General features: G+C 43.8%; 1 protein-coding gene across 1 annotated transcript in view; it reads left to right on the top strand.

The window, feature by feature from the left end:
• Positions 1-21880: 21880 nt before the first annotated feature.
• SRGAP1 (SLIT-ROBO Rho GTPase activating protein 1) overlaps positions 21881-26197 on the top strand; it is a 258542-nt gene continuing 254225 nt past the window's right edge. The window contains exon 1 of the mRNA XM_046684107.1: positions 21881-21998. Within this exon, the coding sequence (XP_046540063.1) occupies positions 21932-21998 (67 nt within the window). The 5' untranslated portion in view covers positions 21881-21931. The remainder of the gene's footprint in view (positions 21999-26197) is intronic.

Here is a 26197-nt window from a genome sequence, read left to right as displayed (position 1 = left end):
CAAAGGGTCAAGAGTAGCCAAGACATGCATGAGTAAGAAGTATAAGGGATGGAAACTCATCTGACACAAGGACACTGCAGATCATTGCAAACAACGTATTTTCCGATAAGTGGTTCTGGGACGGCTACCCATGTGTGAAAAGATGAAATCAAACCATACGCAAAAGTAAATTCCAGGTGGACTAGAGACAAAAGTATGTACAGCAAAATTATAAACTACAAACTCTTTAGAAGAAAATACAGGAAAAATAATTTTATAACTTTGGGATAGGAAAGGATTACTTTAAAAAGACGCAATAAGCAGAAGCCATAAGGAGAAGCTAATAAATTTGACAGCATCAAAAGGCACCATAAGGAGAGGGAAAAAGATCATCTACAAATAGAAGATACATGTAGTGGATATGACTGACGGAGGACTGGAATTTAGAATCTATGAATATCTGTGATTCAAAAAAGAAAACTTGGTAGAAAAATGGGCAAAAGAAATAAATGGTAGTATCCCAATGAAAAAGACCAATGGCCCATTAATCTCCTTGGTAATCAGGTGTTGCAGTGCTTGACAGACCTGCTTATCCTGCCCAAGAGTTCACACTGTTCCCTGCAAGAGCCTGGATTCAACCCCAGGAAGCTGGGCTCCGGACCTCACTCTCAACCACGATGCCCTACCAGGTCCTACAGGTCAACAATCTTGAAGTCTAATTATTTTTTACTTAAGTGAAATAAGCAATGTGAGTTTCAAAAAAGGGGCAAATGTTGGACTGGACTAGAAAGAAAACCCTAAGCTAAATGTTTGCTATATTTATGGAGTAAAAGGGTAATTTTTATGTCAGATGCTTGCTTTATAGTAAAAAAGACAGCCTCCTCAGAGTTGCTTTCCCCTTTCTGCTGATGCATCGATACACATGTTCAGAGGGGTTTTCCTCTTTGAAGTGGATAGAAACAGGACCAATTGTTCTCTTTATAGATAAAAAGTGGAAGCTATTGGCAGCAAGTCCCAGTGTGGGCACAGTCGATTAAAGTGAACAACCCCAACAGTTAATTATGAGGGAGTCTCTTAGAAACACTGGAGTGTTAGAGATGAGTCCCTTCATCAAAGTGCTAAACGTTGGATGCTGTAGCTATGTCTTAAGACCATTAACACCATCTTTTCTGGATGCTCAGTAGCCTTGGTTTTCCATTGCTTTGTTGCTCAGTGATTGACTGACAGTATGATCAGCTTGTCGCTGCTGCAGCTTTTCATCTGTGATCAATGGTGAACTATTACTCAGTTACAGCAGGACAGGGCTGTACTCACTCACTCAGTCATTCACCCGACATTTAGACTGCATCTACTAACTGGCATTTATAAATCATGTAAATGCTTAGAGCCTCTTGGAAAATACACACATATATAACTAGGTGACAGCATGGCAAAACAGAAAACGCAGTGACAAGGGACCCCAAGGACATTGCTTTTGAGACCTAGCTCTGCCAAGATGCAATTACTTTTCTGCAACAAGTAACTCAATCTCTTTGAATCTCAGCTTTCTTATCTGTAAACTAGGAGTGAAGGTTGGGTGCCCATGGCAGATGAGACCGCGAAAAGGCAGAGTCAGAAAGCTTGAGGTGCGGTGAAGCTGGGAGTGCATTCGGCCCTGGTTCTTCACGCCACCTGCCCGTTAGGGTCTCCTGAGGAGATGCTTAAACTACCCCTCCTCTGAGACGGTGTTCCTCAGTCTGGGGTGGGACTCAGGCACTGGCTTTCCAAGGCCGTTCTTCTCAAACTCTAGCAAACGTCAGAACCACCTGAAGAGCTGGTGAAAACAGAGATTGTTGGCCCCCCCCCCCCTCAGAGATCCTGACTCAGTGGGTCTGGGGCAGGACTAAGAATTCGCCTTTCTAACAGGTTCCCAGGAGATGCTGACGCTGGGGACCTACCCACCTGGGGAACCACTCAAAGTGTGTGTAGAAAGAATGAGTAGAAAATGCCAGAAGGATATTTGAGGGCATATGACTTTGTCTCTCCATTAAATGAGGAACACAATATGTCATCACCCTGAAATTCCACACCATGTTGTTAACCACGTGCAGAGGAGTTAGCTTTTAAAATGCACGTGTTAAGGAACTGACGGTGGAGATTGCCCCCCAGGAGGGAAGCTGGTGAGTGAAAGACCTTTTTCACTGTATACAGTTTGGTACTGCATGAATTTTGCATCATATATATGTATTTCCAAATAAATAAGTAAATGAACAAATTAATTAATTAAAAGTAAAACCAGCAAAACCTTGGTTCAACTTAATGAGTAACAAAAGTAATGGAGAAACTCTCTGTGTTATGTATGACTATCATCTTCCCATATTTGGATCTCCAATATTCCTTACATTGTAGTAAAATTCATTCAAGCAGTTACAAAAAATGGGGGAAAAAAGGAGGAAAGGGAGGCAGGAAGGGAGGGGAATGGAAAAGAAAGAAGGGAAACATGATCTGGAATGATAAAGTTTGTGATTTGTGCTGAGTCAACTTCACTGTGGGGGGGGGAAATCACACTGGAGAATAGATAAATGTCAGGATTAAAGGTACAGAATAGATAGAATATGAGGAAAGAAATCAAGTCAAGGGTAAATTACCAATTGGTTGCAACGTTTTAAAATGCTTCATTGAGGGGATTTCCATGTCACAAAGACTTAGGAGAAAAGAAAAGGAAAACAAGCCAAGCTGTCTATCTCCTACCTATCTGCATCCATCTACCTATGACAGAGAGATTAGACAACAGATAGATGGATAGATGATAGATAGATGGAAATGTGATAGATAGATGATAGATGACAGACAGATAGATAGATAGATAAAATATATACCTTTTGAATCTGTACATTTTATATATTTTTTGATAAGTTCTTGCAGTGGAAAATGGATACCTTCAAGTGCAAGTTCAACCTTTGTCCAGAAGAGAGAGCTGAGAGACCATAAATAGCATCATGGTTCCCTGAGGTTTTGCTTCTGGTGTTTCTCAACCCAGGAGCCAGAGGAGAGTCGGGGTTGGGCAGAGCAAGGCTGTTGACGTTTGCACCGATGGGTCCTGCTGAGTGATTGTCTCCCCCATCGCAGCTTTCCAGCCATTGGACAGAATGCCCAGTCAGCCCCGCTCAGGCACGAATTCTGTCAAGTCCTTGTCCCTGACAACCTAAGAATCGAGACGATATCCTTATTGCTAAAAGCTTTTTGTTCTCCTCCAATAAACTGGTTAGATCCAGAATGTGTTCACTGTTTATTGAAAAGGGGGTTTGTGTTATTGAAACTTGACTGCAAAATAAGAAACATAAAAAGCAGGACATTTTTGTCAAAAGAGCAGTTTTCTAGTTTCTCAGAACTTCAATAGTTTTTAATTCCTCTTTATGTGAAAAGACAAATGTGATTACTGGTATTTTATTAAATATAATACATTCATTAGTTCCTTGTGTAAATTTCACTTAAAGTTACTTAAGAGGAAGAGTGGCACAGATGTTAGCTCAAGGCTAATCTTCAAGCTGAAAAAAAAAAAAGAGGATTGGCAACGGATGTTAGCTAAGGGCAAATCTTCCTCTCTCTCTCTCTCACACACACACAAACACACACAAACACACAAAGTTACTTAAATTGAATAAATCCTACTTAAATATCCATCAAGGTCCGTGGCGGTCCAATTACATCCCCACACATGAGGCATGTCCTGTGCTAGTGGGGTCTGTTTCTCATATTGTTTCACGTTATCGGGACAATTCAAGGAAGGGGAAAGACAATGCCCAGTAAACATACGTAAACATGCCCATTCTTGCTAGTAATCAGGAAATGCAAACTGAAATGGAAAGGAAATACCATTTTAGACTCATCATATTGGCAAAAATTTAAAAGTCAAATTTGAGTTTGTAGGAAAATGGGCACCTTCATGCACTGCTGCAGGAGTTCAAATTGTGCAACCATGTTGAAGAGCAATTTAGCGCACAGAATCAAGTTAATGATGCATGCACCCTGCAACCCAGCAATTCCACTCCCCTTAAGTTGACAACATGGCTGCACATTAGACTTATTATCCCAGTGGGTTATCAACCACTACCCCATGAGAAGCTTTTGCACATGTGCATAAGGAAACAAATGCAAAAATATTCATAGCAACATTGTTTATAACAGCAAAAAATTGGAAATGACACAAATGTCCATCAACAGGAGTTAGTGAAATAAAATATGGTATAATCATTCAATAGAAAACTAACGAAAGTGTACAAACTACAGGTACAGGGAGCAACATGATTGAAACTCCCAAATGTAATGTTGAGAAGTAAAAGGCAAAGAACACAGGTGTAGAATTCTACATCGTCATTAAAATGAATGGATCAGCTTATATGTAAATCTTGTATTTGTTTTCTATAGCTGCTATAAAAAAAATTACCAAAAACTTAATGGCTTCAAACAATACAAATTTATCTTACATTTCCTGAGATCAGAAATCCAAAATGGAGCTCATTTGGCTAAAATCAAGGTGTCAGCAAGATTGTGTTGCTTTCCGAAGGCTGTATAGGAGAATCCATTTCCTTGCCTTTTCCCGCTTCTAGAAGCCTCTGACCCTCCTTGGCTCATGGCCTCTTCCTCCATTTCAAAGCCATCAACATCAGGCTGAGTCTTTATCACGCCATCTGTCTGGTTCTCCCTCTTCAACCTCTTTCTCTAATTTATAAGGACCCTTGTGATTATTTGGGTGGACCCAAGATAAACTCCCTATTTTAAGGTCAATTGATCAAAAACCTCAGTTCAATCTGCAACCTTAATTCCCCTTTGCCAGGTAAGGTAACGTATTCATAGATTCCAGCGATTAGGATGCGGGCATCTTAGAGCATGAGAGGAGGGGGGATTTTTCTGCCTACCATGAATCTCAAGAACAAGATATGAATAAAAGACAGCAAATTAAAGACTAATGTGTATTGTATGACACCGTTCATATGAAGTTTTAAAACAATGACACTGTATATTACTTTAACACTACATATTGTGTGTGTGTGAGAAAGATTGGACCTGCGCTAGCATCTTACTCTTTTTGCTTGAGGAAGATTGCTGCTGAACTAACATCTGTTCCAATCTTTCTCTAGTTTATTTGGGGTGCCGCCACAGCGTGGCTTGATGAGCAGTGCTGGACCTGTGCCTGGGATCTGAACCTGCAAACCCCAGGCCACCGAAGCAGAGTGTGTGAGCTTAACTACTACGCCAGCAGGCTGGCCCCTAGATATCATTTTAAAACAATACTACTATTATATATTGTTTAGGGCTCATACACATGTATTAAAAGTATAAAAACATATATATGAGTGATAAACACTAATTTCAGGATTAAAATGCCTCAGGAGAGGGACAGATTGTCAGGGCAATATATAGGTGCTTTAATTATACAGCAATGTTTATTTCTTTTGGAAAAAAAGAGAAAATGAGATATAAAGCAAATATAGCAGAATTAGATTTGATAAGGATGATGACGCAAACATGGCTGTTTATTTTGTTATTCTCTGTGCTTTCTGTATGCTTGAAATATTCATCATCTGAAATAAAATGATTGCATGGAATCCCATTACATTGCCTCAGTAGGATGTCCTACTCATTGTGAATTGAGCAGTCCTGGGGAAATTTCATATCAGTGAACTTGACTCCTGGACTCCCTAAGGTCTAACAGAAAACACACAGCTCTTAGAGTCCAGAGGTCTGTGCTCAAGTCGCAGGGACTCTTACTTGCTATATGGCCACGTACAAGTCCCTTCGCCTCTTGCTTTTCTGGTACAAGGGAGTGTTAAGAGTCAAAAGAGACAATGCATATGAAAGCCCTATGAAAATGTTTAAATCAGCTGCCACATTAGAAAGTAAACTGAGGGGCTCCCCAGTGGCGTAGTAAAGTTTGCATGCTCCACTTTGGCGGCCCAGGGTTCACAGGTTCAGATCCTGAGCAGGGACCTACACACCAGTCTCATCAAGCCATTCTGTGGCGGCATCCCACATACAAAATAGAGGAAAGTTGGCAGGGATGTTAGCTTAGGAACAATCTTCCTGAAACTAAAAGAGGAGGCTTGGCAACAGATGTTAGCTCAGGGCCAAAAGTAGACGGATAAACACATCCCTGAGTGCTGATGCCACTCCCAGCAATGGGGCTCAATGTTTTCCTCTCCAGGGCTGTGTCCATTAGCACTTGTTATGCTGCAAATGCCAGAAAATCCTTCTTAAACCTATTTAAAGAACACCAACAGCACAGGACAATTTGCTGCCTCACAGGAACAGAATTCCAGCAATTTGGGTGAAGTCAGGTACAGATTGGTCTAGAGGCTCAGCCACGGCTCCAGGTGGGGCTGCATTTCTTGATTGCTACGCTGATGTCTCTGTGCTTCATCCTCAAGATGGATCTCCTGGTGGAGGCAATCCTCAGATCTCAAACTACTGAATCTAGCAGAGGAAAAAGCTTCTCTTCCTCTCTCTTTTCATAAAATATAAGCTCCAGGAACCTTGTGCGTGTCCTTTCATCACTGGATCTCTGGCATCTACAATAATGTCCGCACATGGAATTAGCTCAATAGACCTTTATTGAATTATAAATAAATAAATCTGAATAATGCTAAATGGGTTAACCTTCATTTACCCCACCTTTCTTTTACTATCTTCATTTGTATTTAAGGATAAATGTATGTCACATACACATAGATATATCTGTACCATATATACCTATGATGCATAATACTGTAATTATCATCCATAAACTCATCACCTTGTGGATAAGTTGCATTGACCAATATACTTCTCTGTCTGATACCTCTTTCCTCCTTCAGACTTATCTGCTACTGTGAATTTTATTTATCATTTTGTTGTCTTTTAAAAAAAATTTTTTGTATATGTAAGCATAAACATATTATTAATTGTACATGATTTTGAGCTTTCTAAAAGCAGTTTCACTTTGTATGTGGTCTCATAGGACTTGTTTCTATTGCTGTTGTCTTTACTCGGCATGTTTCTAAGATCATCTATGTTGTGAAGTATAACTACCGTTCATTTGGTTTTCACTGCTGTATTACACTCCATTATGCAAAGAGATCAAAATGTATTTCCGCTCTCTCCTGCAGAGGGGTATTTGGCTTCTTTCTAGTTTGGAGCTCATGCAAATAGGGATGCTGTGAACATTCTTGGATATGATGCTCACATGCACAAGTTAGTCTGGACAGTGGTCTTCCCGCTGGTACCTCTGTGGGTATCATTATAGCATCGTCACAGAGAGTTTCAAGGAAATCAGTTTTCAGATCCTCAGTTTCCACCTCCATTCTTTCCTACTTTCATCTGCCTGAAGAACAAGCCTGCACTGGAGGTTCTGGTTCGCCTTTACCGCTTACCTTTTCACAGCTGCCCTCCAGCCAGAGGTGCACTGCTCTCCATGCGGAAGCTTCCTCTGCTGCACTGGCCAACAGTGTAATAACCTCTGCTCAGAAAGGAAGACCACTGAAAGTACCAGTGCCAGGGTGGGGGGAGTAGAGACTCTAATTGGGGAGCAGCCGACAGATTATTAAGCTTTCTGATGATCACAAAATTGTCATACAATTCATAAAGAGTTCAAAGAACTAAACCCCATTCCATGCCCATATACTTCTTTATGTGCAAAAGGTCTCTCTGCCCTTACGTTTATCAGAAACAAAAGAAAAATGGAAAGATAACCCATGCCAAATCCTGTCTTATTTTAGAAATAAATAAAAATCATCCAAAGAAATATAAACTAATTGGGAAATAAATGTTCCATCTATTTCACTAAGAGATGCTTTCCAATAAAATTTTACCATTTATGTTTAATAATTATTTGGCAAAATTCATAATATATTATTTGATTGTGTACCACTAATAATTTTAATAATAATTCAAGAAATTTTTTTTAACATTTAGAGCCCTGTGGTCATAAGAAATAAAATATGCTTTAATAAATTAATAAATTAAATGTTTTAATATATTAAAACATTTTATATATATTTTTATCACATAGATTTATGACAAGAAAACATTTTCAAGCACAAAATATATTATGTGAAGATAAAATTCTGTGGGGAATGGAATGGAAATATGGATTCAAAGAGATAAAAGAGCAATGTAAAATTCCTGTCTGTTAAAAAGGGCTCGTCCAAGAACTTTTTTACAAAGATGAGTACCAAATCATTGTGGCAGGTAGATTCCACTGGATACATTTTAAAATGTGAAATAACAGTTTAATTTTATTACATCAGTACTTACAATATGATAGAATTTATCTTTTAAACTACTTACACATAGGATAGAAAATTTTAGATATCAATTCAAAAATCTTCAGAGGGGTAGAGAGTTTCACAAAACTACCTTAGCGGGCACAGAAGCAAACATCTGAGGACCCCTGTGCTGGGATAGAGCAGCTGAGTTCCTCTCTACAAGAGAAAGCCAAGTTATTTTACAAGATGATTGTATCAGTTTACACTCTCTCCAAAAATCCATTTTCTTTGCTAATTGATCATTGGAATGTGCCAGGGATTAGCTGAATTTCCCAGGAGTAGGAAAACATTTTTTTTTTTTTACCAAGTCCTCACAGAGCCTTGCTCCTTGGTTGATGCCAAAGGTAAGACCTCTGTCAATTGTAGGCCTTCATCTATTCAAACGTTTTTCAACCACAAGTTTTCGTTTACACCATTCCCTCTGGATGGGATGCCCCCATTTACCCCATGCCCACCCCTCATCACCCCAGGCTTCTGGTCTGGGCTCCAGTGTCATTTCTTCACAAACGCCTTCCACAACCATCCTAACTAAGGTTTCCTGATCCTCCATCACAGAACCCACTAGACCTCACTAGAGTTAGGTATATACATTTGTTTCTTTGCGCATATATCGCCTATCTCCTGTACTAGATTGTAAGCTCCTTGAAGGCAGGGACTGTATCTGTTTTATTCTGTTACATATACCCCAGCATTTCATATAGTTCCTGATACATAGGTAGAGCTCCATAAATATCTACTAAGTAAATGAATGGATGAATGAGTTTTCTTCAGACTGTGACAGATGTCATCATTAATCCAGTCATTGGTGGTTTAGAGCAAGAGATGACAGGTGTTTCCGTAAGTAAAAAGGTTATTCAGGCTTTTATGCTTCATTTCCATCCTGACCATTTAAAAAAAATTCTAGAACACTTTTCGAATTCCCCCAACTCCTCCTTTTTGTACTCCTTTTCTCCCTTTTAAAAATCCTGTCTTTCTCTACTCTCTCTGTAATAGATTCAATTCTAAGAAGACATGTAAATTTGACAATGTTGCAAATGAAAGAAGAAATTGCCTCTTTGCTTTCCCCCCACCTCCAGCTCCGAGTTGGCAGACAAACTTGGATTGTCAGGGATTGCACATGCAATCAATAGTGATGGTGTTCAGGACATGCTACCCCCAAAATATGGCACCTTGGTGTATTAAACAGTTTAAGCTGAAGGAATTTGAGAAGCAGCAGGTGCTGTGTGGGCTCCCTGAGCATCTGCTGAAGCAGTTCCTAAGACCCTCGTGTGAGAGGTGCCTGCCATATACCAGGTTGAAGTGAGCATCCTTATCCCCAAAGATGGAGAGACACACAGAGGAATCTGAATGAACCCACAGACCCTGCTAACTTTCCCCCAGTTTGCTGCACTCAGCTCAGACCCCCTCGTCCTATCACTTTTTCCCATGACTTTGCACCCTTCATCAAAGTCTCCTAAAAATGCTCAGGTTGAATGGCTTCTTTGGGTCTTCATTTCCTTAGGAAGGCTCCGTGTCACACAACTTACATTAAATAAAAGTGTATGCTTTTCTCTTGTTAATCTGTCTTTTGGTACAGAGCTCCAGCAGAGAACCTAACACGGCAAAAAGGAAAGATTTTTTTTTCCTCTCCTACAGTGGCTAAGATACATTGTCATCAAATCCGCTGGTACAAGACAGCGAGCCGGACAACAAAGGCCCTAAATGAAACGTGCGATTAGCGATGTGTCTCCAAAGGAAATCGCCGAGGGGACAAACAGTTTTCTCTGGCTGCTTCTGTACTCTTAGGTGTTCCTGAAATCTAATTAGGATAAGCACTTCTTCATCTCCTTACATAAGTTTCTTAAGTGTCATTCTAAGCCCATGTTTTAAAAAATCACATTCATGAAAGTGAGAGAACAAACTTTGAAGTCTGTCTAAATCTCATTTCCAATATATGTATCCCATGTATTTCCATATATGTGTATGTATTTCCAGTGTATGTATCACTGAACCTCCCGTTTATGTCGGTATAATCTAAATATCCTAAGCCTCATTTAATGTGGATAATAATGATAAATTTGCAAAGAGTTCATGCATAGTATCTCATTTAATTCAATTAATTTTAGACTGGTGACTTCTAGGCATGCCACCTAAGCCCTGAGGAAAGAGATGGCTGGCAGCAGCCTCCTCGGTCCTGAGTACAGGTCTTCTCCTCAGGGGTCCTGCCAGCGCCCAGCACCCACGGAGCCAAGAGTCTGCCTCAGCTTTCTCCCAGGCAGAGGGCTGCGCCCCAGGTCTGCCTTAGCTTGGAAGGGGAGTCCGCTCTTTGCTTGAACTGGGACAGCCATCTTCTTCTGTCCTCAGATGTCAGTGCTCCTGGTTCTCGGGTCATTGGGTTTGGACTGGAACTATCCCACCGGCTTTCCTGGGTCTCCAGCTTGCAGACAGCATAAGTGCATGGGCCAATCCCTCATAATAAATCTCCTTCCATGTATGTCCTATTGGTCTTTTTCTCTGGAGAACCCTGACTAATACAGGAACCCGGCATTTCAGAATCTGCCAAACTTAAGGGTGCCTTCCCACTCAGAGCCAGACTTGACTTTGATTTTTTCAATTACAATTACATAGAAATTAAAGGACACAAAAGGGCAGAAATGAGCCAAAAGGTTTCTGTCTCCCTTTATTTCTTGAAACAAGAACACCAGGAATCCTGGGTGTCACCTGCTCCTCTCTTGCCCTCTGCCTATAGTGATCCAAATGGTCCAGGGCTCAGGACTGGCTCCATTCCGGGGGGCTCTTTGGGGCAGATGAAAGAGGAGCCGTCCCCTACCTTCCCCTGAGCCACTGCCAGCAGAAGTGGGTGACCACTCATGAGAGCGCAAAGTCTTTTAGGGGGTGGGGAAGAAGATGTTCTGGCCTCTATTTTGCTTTCTTAGAAGAGACTTCATGGGCTAAATGGTGAGATCTAATCACAATCCCCCTGTCTTACTGAGAGTACTGAGGTTACTCCAACTACTTCCGTGGTTACTTCACCCTTTTCTGTATAGTAACACTAAAAAGCAAGCAATTTCTGGGGCCAGCCCAGTGGTAAAGTGGTTAAGTTCGCGTGCTCCTCTTCAGCAGCCTGGGGTTCACAAGTTTGGATCCCAGGCGTGGAGCTAGCACCACTTATCAAGCCACACTGTGGTGGCATCTCACATAAAATGGGGGAAGATTGGCATAGATGTTAGCTCAGCAACAATCTTCCTCAAGCAAAAAGAGGAAGATTGGCAACAGAGGTTAGCTCAGAGCTGATCTTCCTCACCAAAAAAAAGGGGGTGCCCTGGAGTCACACCACTTGGGCAGTTACTTGCTCTGGCCCCCCTCATTCACTGTGGTCTCTGGCACTAACCCACAGCTTATGGCTCTGCTCATACTGGGCAACCCAATGGATCTGGAAACACCAGTGTCACCCAGAGAGCCTGCCTTGAGTTTATGCAACTCAACTGGAACTTCCAGCAAACGAGTGACTCTGGTTTAAATTTGAAGAGTGTAGCCCCTGCCCACATGGACTGCTGAAGGGTCTGATGTCCCACCAGGTATCCTCACGGAGATGCTTCCACTACTAAATTACATATTCTTTCCTCCATTTCATAGGTGAGAAAACAAAGGATGGAAGAGGTAAAGGGACAGAGCTGGAACCCCAGCCCAGGTCTTCGGCCCTAAACCCAGGGCTTTTTCCACTATACCTCAGCCACCTAAACTTAACAGATCTTACTCCCAGAGACTTCAGCTAAGGAGTCTCGGCTAAAATGTAATCTTCTCACTTTCATTCTAAGTGTCACAGCTCTGTATCTTTTGCTTTCATTCATCAATCTTCATTCTTTATTTAACCTGGTCAAAATTAATCAAGCAAGATTCTTGAATACAAGGAATTGGCTCTGAAAAGCAATACCATTTTCAAATCATGCACTTTGCCAAAATGACGTCATCATTCATTCCTGTTTTTCAACAGACATTTATTGAGCACATACTCTATTCTAGGAACAGTACTCCAGCATGCGCCATCAACCTCAGATCAGAAATGGGATCAGACAGATAGACAACAGAATAATAGTGTGGCAAGTGCTCTGACGAGAGGAAGCATGAGGTGCTGGGGGGCCATGAAAAGGGGACCTACTGAGGCCTGGGGAGGCTGCTGAGGGAAAGTTTTTTTGGGAAGATGCTACAGCTGAGTTATAAAGGGTGAGATGTTAGGCAGATACAGGATGGGGAGGGGTGGGTACAGCATGTGTGTGCATGTGTGTGTGTGTGTTCTGTGGGAACCCACTTGGAACCCTAGAGTTGGTATGAAGATTATTTTAAGCTGAAGACATCTGAGATTCAACAGATGCAGAAAGAAGCCTTCTTGGAGCTTCACTAATCTGACTAAAAGTAGCAACTTCTGGGAGATGCTGCTGCCATAAATCCTTCTTGGGGAAGGGGCTTTCACCGCCATGAAGAAGACAGAAAAAAACGCTCAAACCTGCCTAAACAAAGATTATCACAAACTTTTTAATCTTCCATATGTTCTCCTAAAGAACCATTTTTCTTTCTGAAAAAATCTATTTTTTCTTCCCAAAGAAATCTTTCCTCTTTTCCCTAATAAGTTAGGTATCTAAGCCTCCAGCTTTAACCATTTATTAAGCTAACTCCTTCATTTGTTAGCTCCTATATGCAGACGAATAAACCTTTTTTCTCCTGTTAATGTCTTTTGTTGGTTTAATTCATAGGCCCCCAGCAGTGAACCTAAGAGGGTAGAGGAAAAGTTTTCCTCCCCAGCAGTTTCAAGCAGAGAAATAGCACTTGTGGAAGTGTGAAGGTGTGAGGGATCTGAGGAGCAGGAAGAGGTGGAGTGTGGCTGACCCACAGGAAGGGAGGGGCTGCGCAAGAGATGAAGGTGTGTGATTATGAAGGTTGATCACAAAGTGGCCTCATGTTTGTCACAAATGTACCTTAGCCAAACGACAAGCAAGAATCACTGCCTGCACCTCAGGATTCTGCAAGGCTGTCAGCTATGGCTAAAGTCAAAGACGAGTTCTATCGGCTCCTCTGCATCTGAGTGCACGTATAGCAGGGATCTGCAAACTTTATTTTTTATCGTAAGTCCATCAGCAAAACATTTTGAGCATGCAAGCTTAAAATCTGTATATTTATTTTTTATAAATCATACACATATACTTCTGTAGTAAGGATTTCTTTACAAAATACAGCATGCACAAAAATAGAAACTTAAAAAGAATATAGACATTGTAATGTTGCCGTTCCGAATCCCAAAAGCAGATCCTCTGACACCCCTTGGTGTGAAAGTTCCTCATTAGGAAGAATGCCTGCCTACAGCCAAGGGAAGAAAGCATACATCTAATTCTGAGATCTTTTAAGGAAAATTCAGGAGATGGGCCAGGAAAACTTGTCCAGAAAAAAGTCCCAAGAAGACAATAGTGACCCCAGTCCCTCCAGTTGCACTAGGCTTTTAAGAGAGTGGCTCTCAGTAAAGGCTGAATTGATTCTCACGGGGCTTTTGGACAAGCGGGGGGGTACTTTGGCTTGTGCCAATATTCAAGAAGGGAGGTAGTAGCATTAAGTAGGCTGGATGTCCTCCAGTGCCCCGGCCAGTCTCATCCCAATGACCAACTGCCCCACCAGGCATTCATATGTGTGAAATATTGGTTTATATCACCTGAGCCTTTAGCCTTAAGCCATTTCACATGTTAAACATAACGTATTTTCTGCAAGGTCTGATGTGTATTGGGTAGACTAGTTTTTATTCTAACATTCGTGCATTTCTTTGCCTTTCATTCATTGCCTCATACATCTTATATGAAATATCTTCTGGTCTTATTACTTCTCTTATATCTAAATTTGCTCATTACAAGTAGGTTCAAGCCTGTGACCACTTCAAATCTTCTAGTGTAGTGGGGTCCAAATATTAACATACTGAAATATATATCATTTTATCAAGATTTACTTTGTGTTTATTTCTTCTTCATTTTATAGTTAGGATATTAAATTGATTATATAAAGAAAAATATGAGAGCAGGTAAATTTTATTTTCTATAAATTTTCTTTTAGGATAGTAAATGAGGTGTTACAAAATATTTATTACAAAAGAGAGGCAATTAGGGTAGTGAAATTATTCCGTATGATACTGTATTAGTGAATGCATGTCATTAGACATTTGTCAAAACCCATGGGATGTACAACACAAAGAGTGAAGCCGAATGCAAACCATGGACTTTAGCTAATAACACATCAGTGTTGGCTCATCAGTTCTAACAAATGTACCGCACGAATGCAAAATGTTAATGATAAGGGAAACGGCCAGTGTGAGGGAGTGTCTGGGTGCTCTCCGTGCTTTCTGCCCTCTGTAAACTTAAAACCGCTCAAAACATAAGCAAATAAATGAAACATTTTTTAAAGGTTTGAGATTGGTTTGAGAACTACTGCTTTAAAGAAAGACCTGGTACATAAAAGTTCAAATTTACACCAAAAAAATTAGAGCAGATGATAATTGTTTTCCAAAAGTGTTCTTTGCTTTACAAAAGACTATACTGTGAGATTCTTTTAAATAGCAAGTGTCTGCATTATATTTCAGTGGGATCCCACTTATTAACCTTCAGCTTCCCTGGCACACTCCCCAGGAGCATGTCCACAAGTAAAGAGAGGAACAACTGTGCACAGACCTGTTTCTCTGTAGAAGAGGTGACAAAATCAGGCAGCCTTAAAATGGTGCCAAAGTCCAATGGAAGCAAGGGAGGAGTCTGTCATTCATTTGCTAAAACATAAGCATCAGAGATACGTGCATTTCCTGGTAAAATAAATTCCTTTGTTAGGGTTTGCTCTACATTCTAACCCATCTCTGATGCTGACAACTGAATTGCAGCTGCCATTTCTTGCCAAACTTTGGCTGTTTTCCTCTGAGTAATAATACCATCTTTTTTTTTTTTTTGTACAAGTGACAGGATTTAATACTTTCATCAGGATGGGCTCATTGAATATTCATATTCTGCTTATATTGTGCAGCAGCCACATGGAAGTTGTAGTAGGATTTCAAAGCAGAAAATAGTAATTCTGATGAGAAGACTGCTATGTGTGGGTGTTTGGAAGTTATGAATATGAGATTAAACACAGCAAGTTCTATTTTGATAATTTGTGCAAATGGAAGCAGGTGATTTTGAACAGATGGTTAAAAATATTATAAAGCAGTTTTATTCAAAGAAAATGAAAGATATTTTAAAGCCCTGATTTATCTTAGCTTTAAAGAGTTTTCTTAAAAATCAGAGATGAGTTTTTTTTGGGGGGGTGGGGACTTAAATTATACAATTGAACATTTTAGAAGAATCCTTCATTTTACTGTTCTCTTTTGCTTTTTCTCTTAGTTTCTTCGCCTCTTCCTTCTCTGTCCTCGGTCTCCTGCCGTCTCTCGTTTGTATCTCCTGCATCGACCCTTCCAGGGCCTCATCTACACTCACCTGGACTGGCAGACTCCACCCGCTTCCCTCCCAGGGAAAGTGCCTCGGAATGAAATTGGCAACATCTTTTGACAGCTTGTTCTTATTACTCCGTTACCAGAAAAGGGAAAATGGCTATTTATACGGTCCATTGCCACCAGCTGCTGTTCGATTATGGGCCAAGTTTCTTTTAAAACAATGATTAATATTTCTTGATTGACTACCTGGCAAACCACACTGGATAATCCAAACTATGAGTGAGTGGATTTCCCTAGATTTGAACAGGGTTCAACTGAGCCTCCACTTGGATATTCCAAGTGGGTTTTTATTGTTGAATTTCGTTTACACCAATTGCAGAGTTTGGTGCTCATAGCATTGCATTGAATCATATGACATTGCCATCTTTTACATCTTTAATGGTCAAATAGCAATGTCATATTTATGGTTCAATTTAATAGATTCTCAATATATATTTGTTGACTAGAATTGAATAGACTATAGAAATCATTCTATAAAAGATTGGAGGTAGTGTATAGGAAATGCAGACACACAGAAAACTAATATATTACGAAACAAACTCTTTAAGGCCAAAGAAATTCTCAATTGACATAGGAGGTTTAAACAGGGAGGTAAATAAGACCCAGATAATACACCACTAGGTCCTCCACAATTGCAATGGTTTTGCTATAAACTTGGAAGTTATCTTTCTGCACCAAAATAATAGCAATGACAATGACAAGAACAACCAACATTTATTTAGCACTTAGGTGCCCGGCTTGGTGCTTTATATACACTTTGTATTTAATCTGTACCACAAACCTATTAGAGTAATTATTATCCCCATTTTACAGATGAAATAGTTAAAACAGAATTAATATCTTGGAGGAGAAAATTCAGTTTCTTAGAGATTGATTCAATTGAAAAAAATCTTGACAACATCATCAGCGTTATGTGGGTAAATGTAACAAATCTTTTGTAAGGATATTCTCTTAATATCCCTTGGGCTTGGTCAAAGATTCATAAGAATCTTTGATTCTTAAAATTCATAAGATTCTTCAAGTGTAAGAATCACATAGGGACTTCCTCTCACTCCAAATTTGGAACCCATGATCCTGGCTCCTCCAAGTGTGGGCTTTCTGACGGCATTATTGGCATGGCTCAGGAGCTCATTAGAAATGCCGGATCTCAGGCCGCACTCCAGGAGGCATCCAGACCTTATTTTAACAAGATTCCCGGGTGATTTGTATGCACATTAAAGCTGAGAAGTGTGGCTTTAAGTGCAGAGGAGGTCCCATGTGTCTGACCTCTAAACAGACTCCCAGGGTGATTGTGATGTAGCTGGATCAATGATAAAATGGCACTCGATAAAACACTGCCCAGGACACCATACCAAAACACCATCCATTGAAAGCACTACGGTAAGCAGCTTGAGAAGCCAAGGGTCACAGGGTCAAGACAGTGCAGGATATGCGGGCACCACAGTTGGTGTTCTGATGCACTGGCTGGATCCAAGAATAAAACTTAGGATACTGAAAGGGCTTCATCTACTTTTCCATCCCCACACTCAGAGGAGAACACATCCCTGCATCCCTTACATGTCGGGGAGCAGCCAAATGGCCCACCTCCGCAGTGAAATTCTTAGACGCTGAAACTGTAGCTAAAAAATTGCCAACCCTGTGGTGGAATGGTTAGGTTCCCACACTCCACTTCTTGACCTGGGGTTCCTGGGTTCAGATCCCATGTGTGGACCTACACATCACTCATCAAGCCACGCTCTGGCAGCATCCCACATACAAAATAGAGGAAGATTGGCACAGATGTCAGCTCAGGGTCAATCTTCCTCACAAAAATAAATAAATTTAAAAAATTTTTTAAATCGTGTGAATTTGGCATTAACTCCTTAATGTATTTATATATTTAACTTTTAAAAGTGATTTCAATTATTTACCACTGGGCCAAAGTGATGCTGTAGGATGGTGCAAAGCCCCAGGGTGTAGTGCTACCCACTCTCGGGTTTGCGGTCAGGTGGTATATGAACTTTCACTTCAGGAAATCTGGAGGGGTCCTGAAAAGAAAATGCTGGATACCAGGGTGGATTAACATGTAGTAGGGATCCTACAGTCAGGCACTCCAAACTTCTCCCAACAGGCCCCTAAAGAGCTGGAGTATGGTGGGGGAGGGGAAACATGAGGTGGCAAAGTGCAGACAACCACCCCTGTTGTATGGCCTAGAAAACAGCCTCTACAAGGGGGAGCAACGGCACAGAATTAGAACCCCCGCTCCTGTTTCCCAAACCAGGGTCACTCCGGCTTTCTGGATCTTCAGTCACAGGCTTTCTCCATACGAGCTGTGTGAGGCAAAGTGGGTTCTTAAATATAAGAAAGATAAGAGAACTCTGAAAAGAACAATTGACTTGCTTACCACACTGAATGGCTGGATGAGAAGATTCACCAAAGGAAAACCCTGGATCCGTGGCACACGCTTCACTGTATGCGAACATGCTTCACAAGTTTAAAGGAACCGTAAGTTCTTAGGAAGCAGAATGAAAAATTGGGAAAACTCACCTTGGAGGCAAGCTGATAGGGCCTGGAATTCTGGCCCAGTCAGGCCTCTACACATTTATTGAACTTTCCAAGTTCTTACCTGTAAACTGAGGACAATGGTGTCCACCTTGTAGGGTTCTTGTAAGAATGCATGCAAAATGCTTTCTTTAGTGGGCGGGACCCAATCTTCAACAACAATAAAATGGTGGCTTACTAACGTTAAGACGTGAACATTCAGGGGCGGGCCCTGTGGCCGAGTAGTTAAGTTCCCGAGCTCCAAAGCGGCGGCCCAAGGTTTCGCTGGTTCGGATCCTGGGTGCGGACGTGGCGCCACTCCTTGGGCCACGTGGAGGCGGCGTCCCACGTGCCACAACTAGAAGGACCCACAACTAAAATATACAACTACGTACTGGGGGGATTTGGGGAGAAAAAGCAGAAAGGAAAAAAAAAGGACGATTGGCAACAGTTGTTAGCTCAGGTGCCCATCCTTAAAAAAAAAAAAGATGAACATTCAAGAAAATGTATTGGTGGTTTATTAGACACCATGATGAAATCAAAGATAATGACGATACTGGTTCTAATTTTTAAATAGCTTTCTTTCAAAGAAGATTAAAACTGAGATAATAACAAAGATCATTAACATTCACTGGGTATGTACAGGCATCTGGTGTCATCTCAGTCAGTGCTTATAACATCCCCAGGAGCGAGGCATGAACCCACTGCGCAGATGAGGAAGCTGAGGCCTGGAGAGGCGCAGGGAGTTCCACCGGCTCACGCAGGAGGCGGCAGAGCTGGGATTCACCCCTGGGCGCCCTGTCTTTTGGGCTTGTACCTACCACGGTGGCTCAGGTCTACACTCAGCCAATCATTGATTTCTAGGGGCTGCATTCTCCGCTGCCTAGTTATCCTTCCTAGGCGCAAACATAAACTAAATCCCACAGCGCCATGGCTGCATGATAGGAGTCAGTTAGATTGACTTCCATCATCACCAAAGCCGGCTGCTTGCCTCTGGCCTCTCTGTTCCCATTGGCCAACTCATCCTTCCACGCTGCCAACAGTCATCTTTCTAAAGCATCTGTGTGCTCATGACACTCTGCTTGAAAGGCTTGCTGCCGTCCACAGAACCACGTGCTCCCAGGCGGCCCTGACCTTCCTTCCCAGCCTCGGCCTTGGATGTCTGGCTCTTCACCCTGTGCACTTACAGAAGACAGTGCCACATGAAGTCAGGGGTCCACAGTTAACCTCCTGTGTGGCAAAATGGGGGAAAAAAACGTAAAAAAAATTTTTTTCCTTACATTCTCTTCGGTTTATAAAGTTAAAAATTTTGCTAAAATAAATTTTAAAAAGCTTTACAATTAAACACAACGTGGACGATCAGTGGAAACATGCATATATATTTAAAATTTTTTAATATTTTTCTCCTCCCACCAGCAATCTGGTATTTTAGTGAAGGACATAACTGTATTTGCATCTGCCCCAGAGTACCACGCCCCCTCATCCCCTGGAATGCAGCCCTTTCCCACTCTGAGGTGGCAAACTGCTTACCATCCATCCTTAAACACAGTTCAAACGGCACCTCTCTGGAAAGCCTTTCCCTCCAAACCTCTTACACCGTCCATGTTTCCTTGCTTAGGGCTCCCAAAGCCAGGAGTATTTCTCTCTCTTACAGCGTTATTGTCCTGCCTGTAATGATTGATTTCTCCAACAATAGACCATGAGATCCTTCAGCTCAGGGCCTGGTCTCTGATTCCTGCCCGAGCTCTCAGCTTGGTGCTCCGCCGGCAGTAAGAACCTGAAAGTTTGTCACTGAATACATGAATGAATGATCAAAGTCTGAAAGGCCCCACTCTCCTTAGATCTCGCAGGGAAGACGTTTTTGTACTGGACACGCTCTTGGACGCATCACTTTGATAAATCAGGCCCATAATACTTGAGAAGGGATTTGAAAGGAGCCAGGAAAGATCCCAAGTGGTAAATGTCTGTCAAAAGGCCAGCGACTTCCTAAGTGTGACCTATTCGCACACCACGCCTGAACTACTTCTCAGATGTGGAGAATATTGTGTTCAAGATGGTATTTTGGGGAGTGAGCCCGGTGGCCTAGTGGTTAAGTTCACACTCTATGCTTCAGAGGCCCGGTCTGCCAGTTCGGATCTTGGGCGTGGACCTACCCACCGCTCACAAGTCATGCTGTGGCAGAGTCCCACGTAGAGGAACTCGAAGGACCTACAACTAGAATATTCAAGTATGTACTGGGGCTTGGCCCAGGGTTTGGCCCTGGGTGGTGGTGGTGGTGGTGGGGGGGCGGTGTTGATGGGCAACAGATGTGTTAGCTCAGGGCCAATCTTCCTCACCAAAAAGTATACATCAAAAAAAAAAAAAAAAAAAGATGGTATTTCTCTCCCCTTAGATTGAAGTTTTGCCCTCCTTCTTCGATTTTTAACAGCTAAGTCCTTGACAATTCAGTCTCCAGTTTTCCTACTGGGGTCCAACATCTTGGAGCCACATCTCTTTCTGTCATGGAGACATCCAATTCTGGATTTCTCCAAGGGATTCAGAAAGAGCCCCTCCAGAACTCCCATCCTGTGCCAAAGGCAGAGCCCCTGGTCGGGAGGGCGTCGTCCGGCCCCTCGGGCCGCGATCCGGCCGGCAGGGCGGGACCCCAGCGGAGGGAGGCGCGGGGGGCGTCGCCCTGGGCCGGGGGCTGGGCGCAGGGGCGGGGCCGCGGGGGGCCACAGGAGGGGGCCTAGCGGGCCGGGAGAGGGTAGGGAGGGCCGCGGCGACTACGCCGTCCCCTGCAGCGAGCCCCCCGCCCCGCCCCGCCCCGCCGCCCGCAGCGCGCTCGCAGGGCGCCGGCAGCCGCGGGCCAGGGCGCGTCGGCAAGTTTGCGGCCGCGGGGGGCGGCTCCTCCGGGGCGCGTGCGACGGTGCCTGTCGCCGGCGGCCTGCGGGGGGCAGCAGCGGCCAGGGGGACGAGCAGACAGAGGGCGCCTGGGCGCACCGTGGCCGAGGAGGCGGAGGCCCCTGGCGGCGCCGGCTCTGGAGACCCAAACTCCGCCGGGCTGCGCCCAGGACGCGTTGGACCGGCGCCGCCGCCGCCCTCGCTCGCCTTCGCCCCGCGGTGCCTGTCGCCTGCCCGGGGGCCGCAGGAGCTCTGCCCGCGGAGGAGCGGCGGCCGCGGCGGCAGCATCCCAAGCCCGGGCGGGAGCGCCGAGCGCCGGAGGCGGCGGCCGGAGCAGGAAGGGAGGGTCGCGGCGCCCGCGCTCCACGCCCGCCCTGCCCGAGCGCCCGGTGCGGGTTTCGAACAATGGTGCGGGGCGCCCGCGCGCTCCCCGCGCCCGCCCGGCGGCCGTAGAGGACGTGGCCGGCTCCGGAGGGCTGGGCAGGGAGACGCCCCCGGCCCTCGCTCGCGGGACTTGCCTGCGCGCCGGGCCTCTCGGGCCCCGAGCCCCGGGCGCCCCCGCTCCCCGACGGCCGCCCGCTCCGGAGAGTATGGTGCCGGCGCCCGGGTTAATCTAGGGCTCGGCTCGCTCCTGTTCGCCTCCTCCCCCTCCTCGCCCTCCTGTCGGCGCTGCCTCCGGGCTCCCGGCGTGTGGGAGTACAACTCTGCCTCTCCGGCGAGACCCGTTTGTGACCCCCTAACAGAACTTGGCCATTGAGAGCAAACCCCGAACAGCTGGATAATGTCCACTCCGAGCAGATTCAAAAAGGACAAAGAGATCATAGCCGAGTATGAAAGTCAAGTCAAAGGTAAGGATGGGAGCGGCCGCCTCGCTCCTTTTGTGTGCCTTCTCGTCATTGTGTTCCGGGAGTTGCATTTCTAACTTGGTGTCTGCGTTGGGGGAACGTGGCGAGGGACAGTTGGAGCGTCGGGCTGAGCCACCCGGGGCTTCGGACACGCCAGTCCCAGCCCGAACCCTAGTGCCGTCAAGCCCACGGGGAGCTGGAAACCGGGTGGCTCTCCCCGGCTGCCAGCGCGCCCTCCAACAGGGAGAGACCTGGCTCTAACTTAACCACCTTCAGCTGGACAACTTAGAGGGGCGGCAGGCAGCAGCGGCCCTGCCCAGTTATCATCCTCCTCAGTATTATTTTAAAATGTTACCATTGTCACATTATTTTTTTTAAGGAGTTATTTTTCTGAAGTCTGGACACCAAGTGGTCCGGAGCTTCATTGAGTACAATTGAGGCAATTTTGGACATGTACACCGTTCACTATTAATTTATTAGGGCGCGTCCTCATTTTATAAGACGGCTCCCTAACAGCCTGGCGGTTAAACCGAGCAGGCACTAGTGGAATGCGACTCCTCCTTCATAATAGGCCAGAATTCAGTGCCATCTTTCACGCTCCCACGGCAATATGGCTTTATCATTTGCTGGAAGCCACTTGCATGTAAAATGAAGGTTTGAATATTTAAGTAGTAGTTTCAATCCATTTACATTGTCAACTAACGAACCTAATTAAGGTTGATTAAGCATTTTTACTGAATGTGCCTTGTGGTTTAAAAAAATATGTTTTCTCTCTGGTACAAGTATTTGGTGCTGTTGAAGTGTTTAATAAATAAATACATTTGTTGGGTTTTTTTCTCCTCTTTTGGGGTCTCTGACCGGTAGCTTTCCTTATTGAGACAATGGATGGAGTGTTGAGGTTGCTGCTGTTATTTGCAATATTTAATGCAAAGTTCCTAAAAATTGCTTCATAGACACCTGTGTTTGTAAAGATACAATGTTATGAAAGGGCCACGGAGGAGGGCATCCCTGTGCTTGCCTTGGGAAAGCAGGAGCAGCCCGGGTGTTCTTTTGTGTGGTTAAGTTGTGGAAATGCCTGGAGTCCTGTGAGAGGGCCTGGTGGGAGAACCCTCTGTCACCTGGGTGTGAATCTGGACCAGCTCATCATGGCCACCGACAAACGCCACTACAAGTCCAGGGGCTGATATTTCCTTTAGGCTGACTCCTGTAATGGAGTTAAGGCAAACATTGTGCAGGAAACACAGATTTTTAAAATCTGCTTCTAATTAAAACAATATATTGTTATAAGAACTGGTTACATTGGCATGGGAGTTAATATTAGCAGAGAAGTAATTATTTCCTTAGAAACAGGTAAACTTTCTAATGAGTGTAACCTTTCTTAACGAGTCCAACACAGCCTAAAAGCTTTCATTCTTAGGTGGAACTCTTGCTCAGCATCACCATTGCTCTGTGCCGGCTTTCCACATGGCTCTTTGTGGCAGGTCTTCGAGGAATGGCAGTCTGGCTTTCCTGCTGCCTGGAATACTGACTGGCAGAATGCATTTCCCAGTATTGGTTTAGTTACATTTCTGCTCTGAGGTCATTGTCCATGATCAAGTCCTTACATGAAAAATATGATTAATTTCTTTGAGTATGAATTCTCTAGTTATATGGTTACTTATATGCTTGAGAGTATAGGCCCTCTACACTGATTAAAAATCAGTAAAATGGGGTGGCTGGCCGGTAGTGTAGTGGTTGGGTTTGTGTGCTCTGCTGCAGTGGCCCGGGCTCTGTGGGTTTGGATCCCTGGCACAGACCTGCACACCACTCATCAAGCCATGCTGTGGGGGCATCCCACATGCAAAATAGAGGAGGATTGGCAACAGATGTTAGCTCAGGGCCAATCTTCTTCACCAAACAAACAAACAAAAGTCAATAAAATGGGATGTGTTGGAATGTTTAGAATGTATCTGTCAGATCCAATCCCAGAAAACGTTATGAACATGGTGAAGATTATTTTTGGAATAAATTCTGTCCCCTAGAGCTGTCTGTTCTCTTTCTCTCTTCTTGCTTACACACTGCTCCCAGGAGTCCTCAGGCTGCTTTATGAGTCTTTACTGCCCCTGCCCTGCCCTTCTCCTCAGGGCCTGTGTGTAGACTTTATCTGCTTACCCTGCAATACTTCCACATCCTGTGTCTAACCCAGATCATGATTGCCCTATGCAAATATGGGAATAGGGTAATACAGTGGTGTCGGATCATACCTTTAATGGCACAAATTCACCTGTAAATCTAGGCAAAATCAAGAAGAGAGTGGGAGAGAGATGACAGTTAAATGGTGCCCAAGGCCAGCTGTCCTCTGCAGTGAGGGAAGGCTCCTTCGGAAGGGCGGCACGAGAGGCAGGATTCTGGTTTTCTCACTCTTTCATTTCCGGAGTCTCTCTTTAAGGGTGAGCATCTTACCCTGGCAGAGTCCTAGCCCACTGTTTAAAGACAGGTGGTTTTAGAACAACCAGCTCCTTTATTCTAGCCAGCTGTTTTATCTGATGACCAACAAAAGAACTGTGGCCTCTTCTGTTGCTGGAGGAAAACCTGGCTTTGTTGGACTCATTAAGAGAAGACACAGGTCTGCTCCCAATGAGTAAAGCCACATGTGTTGGACTCTCTGGGGGGCTCAGGTGTATGAGTGACTTTGAGTCATTTTTTGTAGTTTTTTACCTTCCAACTTAGAACCTGATACTCTGGAGCATTGTCCTGTCTTATTCTTTCCTGTTTCCTAATACCAGTTGCATTTATTTCAGAATTTCTGAGAGGATGGTTTGATCTAAAGGAGTCACTCCAGATGTGGGATTTTGCCACTGTGGCTGCCTGCACATGTTTTGGGAACAGACTTCATGAAGCTGTTCCCAACTGGGAAAAGAACCATCGTAGGTGATAATGTGTAATTTTAGGAATAAGATCATAAATGTGTCTAGTTAGATGCATCATGTTGGGCAAGTCACGTAGCTTCCCTCTGTGTTTTGGTTTTCTCACTAAAAGATCCGGGGTTTGGATTCTCTCAGTCCTAGGGGTCTTTGAGTCTAATTGAAGATGTCATGTCAGTTCATATTAATCATTCAGTAAAATTTTCAAGCTTTTTGCATTTTCTCTTGGCTGCTGTGTTTTGGGGGGAATCATTTTTGCTTTTGTGTTTTTCATAATTCATAAGTGCTGTGTATCATTCGAGTTTTCAGGGAATTAAAATGCAACAGAGAATACAGAAAAATAGGAAGACCGTGTTCAGAAAAGTATAGCACAGAATTGCAAGAGGAGGGAGAATTGGAAATTATATAAGTAGTTGAAGAATAGATAGGTTTAAATCGGGGACAAGAAGACCCCAAGCAATAATTTAAAAGGAGTGTGTTAGGGGCTGGCCCCGTGGCCGAGTGGTTAAGTTCAGGCGCTCCGCAGCAGGCGGCCCAGTGTTTCGTTGGTTCGAATCCTGGGCGCGGACATGGCACTGCTCATCAGACCACGCTGAGGCGGCATCCCACATGCCACAACTAGAAGGACCCACAACGAAGAATATACAACTATGTACTGGGGGGCTTTGGGGAGAAAAAAGGAAAAAATAAAATCTTTAAAAAAAAATAAAAGGAGTGTGTTAGCTAGGAAGAGAAAGATGGACTATTTCGTGCTTGTCGGTCAATTTCCCAAAGATTTAGAATCCAGACAAATTAATCTCTTGTTTGTGTAAACCCTTAAAAAGCAAGCTTGCCTGGAAAAGTGTATGAAATGCAAACCAGTCGACGATGCTGTTCATTGGCATCTCTGGCGAAGAGCTTAGCCATGGGAAAGATCATAGCAAGTGGCTCACAGAAGGTTTGGGGATTATCTGGATTTTAGTGACCCATGTAGTTTTTGAATTCTGCAGCAAAAATATTGTGGAGCAGGTATACAAAATATTGGTTCACATTTGGGAACTAAAAGAATCAGAAGACATTTTGTGAGGGGCCGGCCCGGTGGCGCAGCGGTTAAGTTCGCATGTTCCGCTTCTCGGCGGCCCGGGGTTCGCTGTTTCGGATCCCGGGTGCGGACATGGCACTGCTTGGCAGCCATGCTGTGGTAGGCGTCCCACGTATAAACTAGAGGAAGATGGGCACGGATGTTAGCTCAGAGCCAGGCTTCCTCAGCAAAAAGAGGAGGACTGGCAGTAGTTAGCTCAGGGCTAATCTTCCTCGAAA

Source organism: Equus quagga, chromosome 1, assembly GCF_021613505.1.
Source record: "Equus quagga isolate Etosha38 chromosome 1, UCLA_HA_Equagga_1.0, whole genome shotgun sequence".
Taxonomy (NCBI): Eukaryota; Metazoa; Chordata; class Mammalia; order Perissodactyla; family Equidae; genus Equus; species Equus quagga.
The sequence above is the reverse complement of the archived record's forward strand: the minus strand, read 5'-3'. Positions and strand labels throughout refer to the sequence as shown.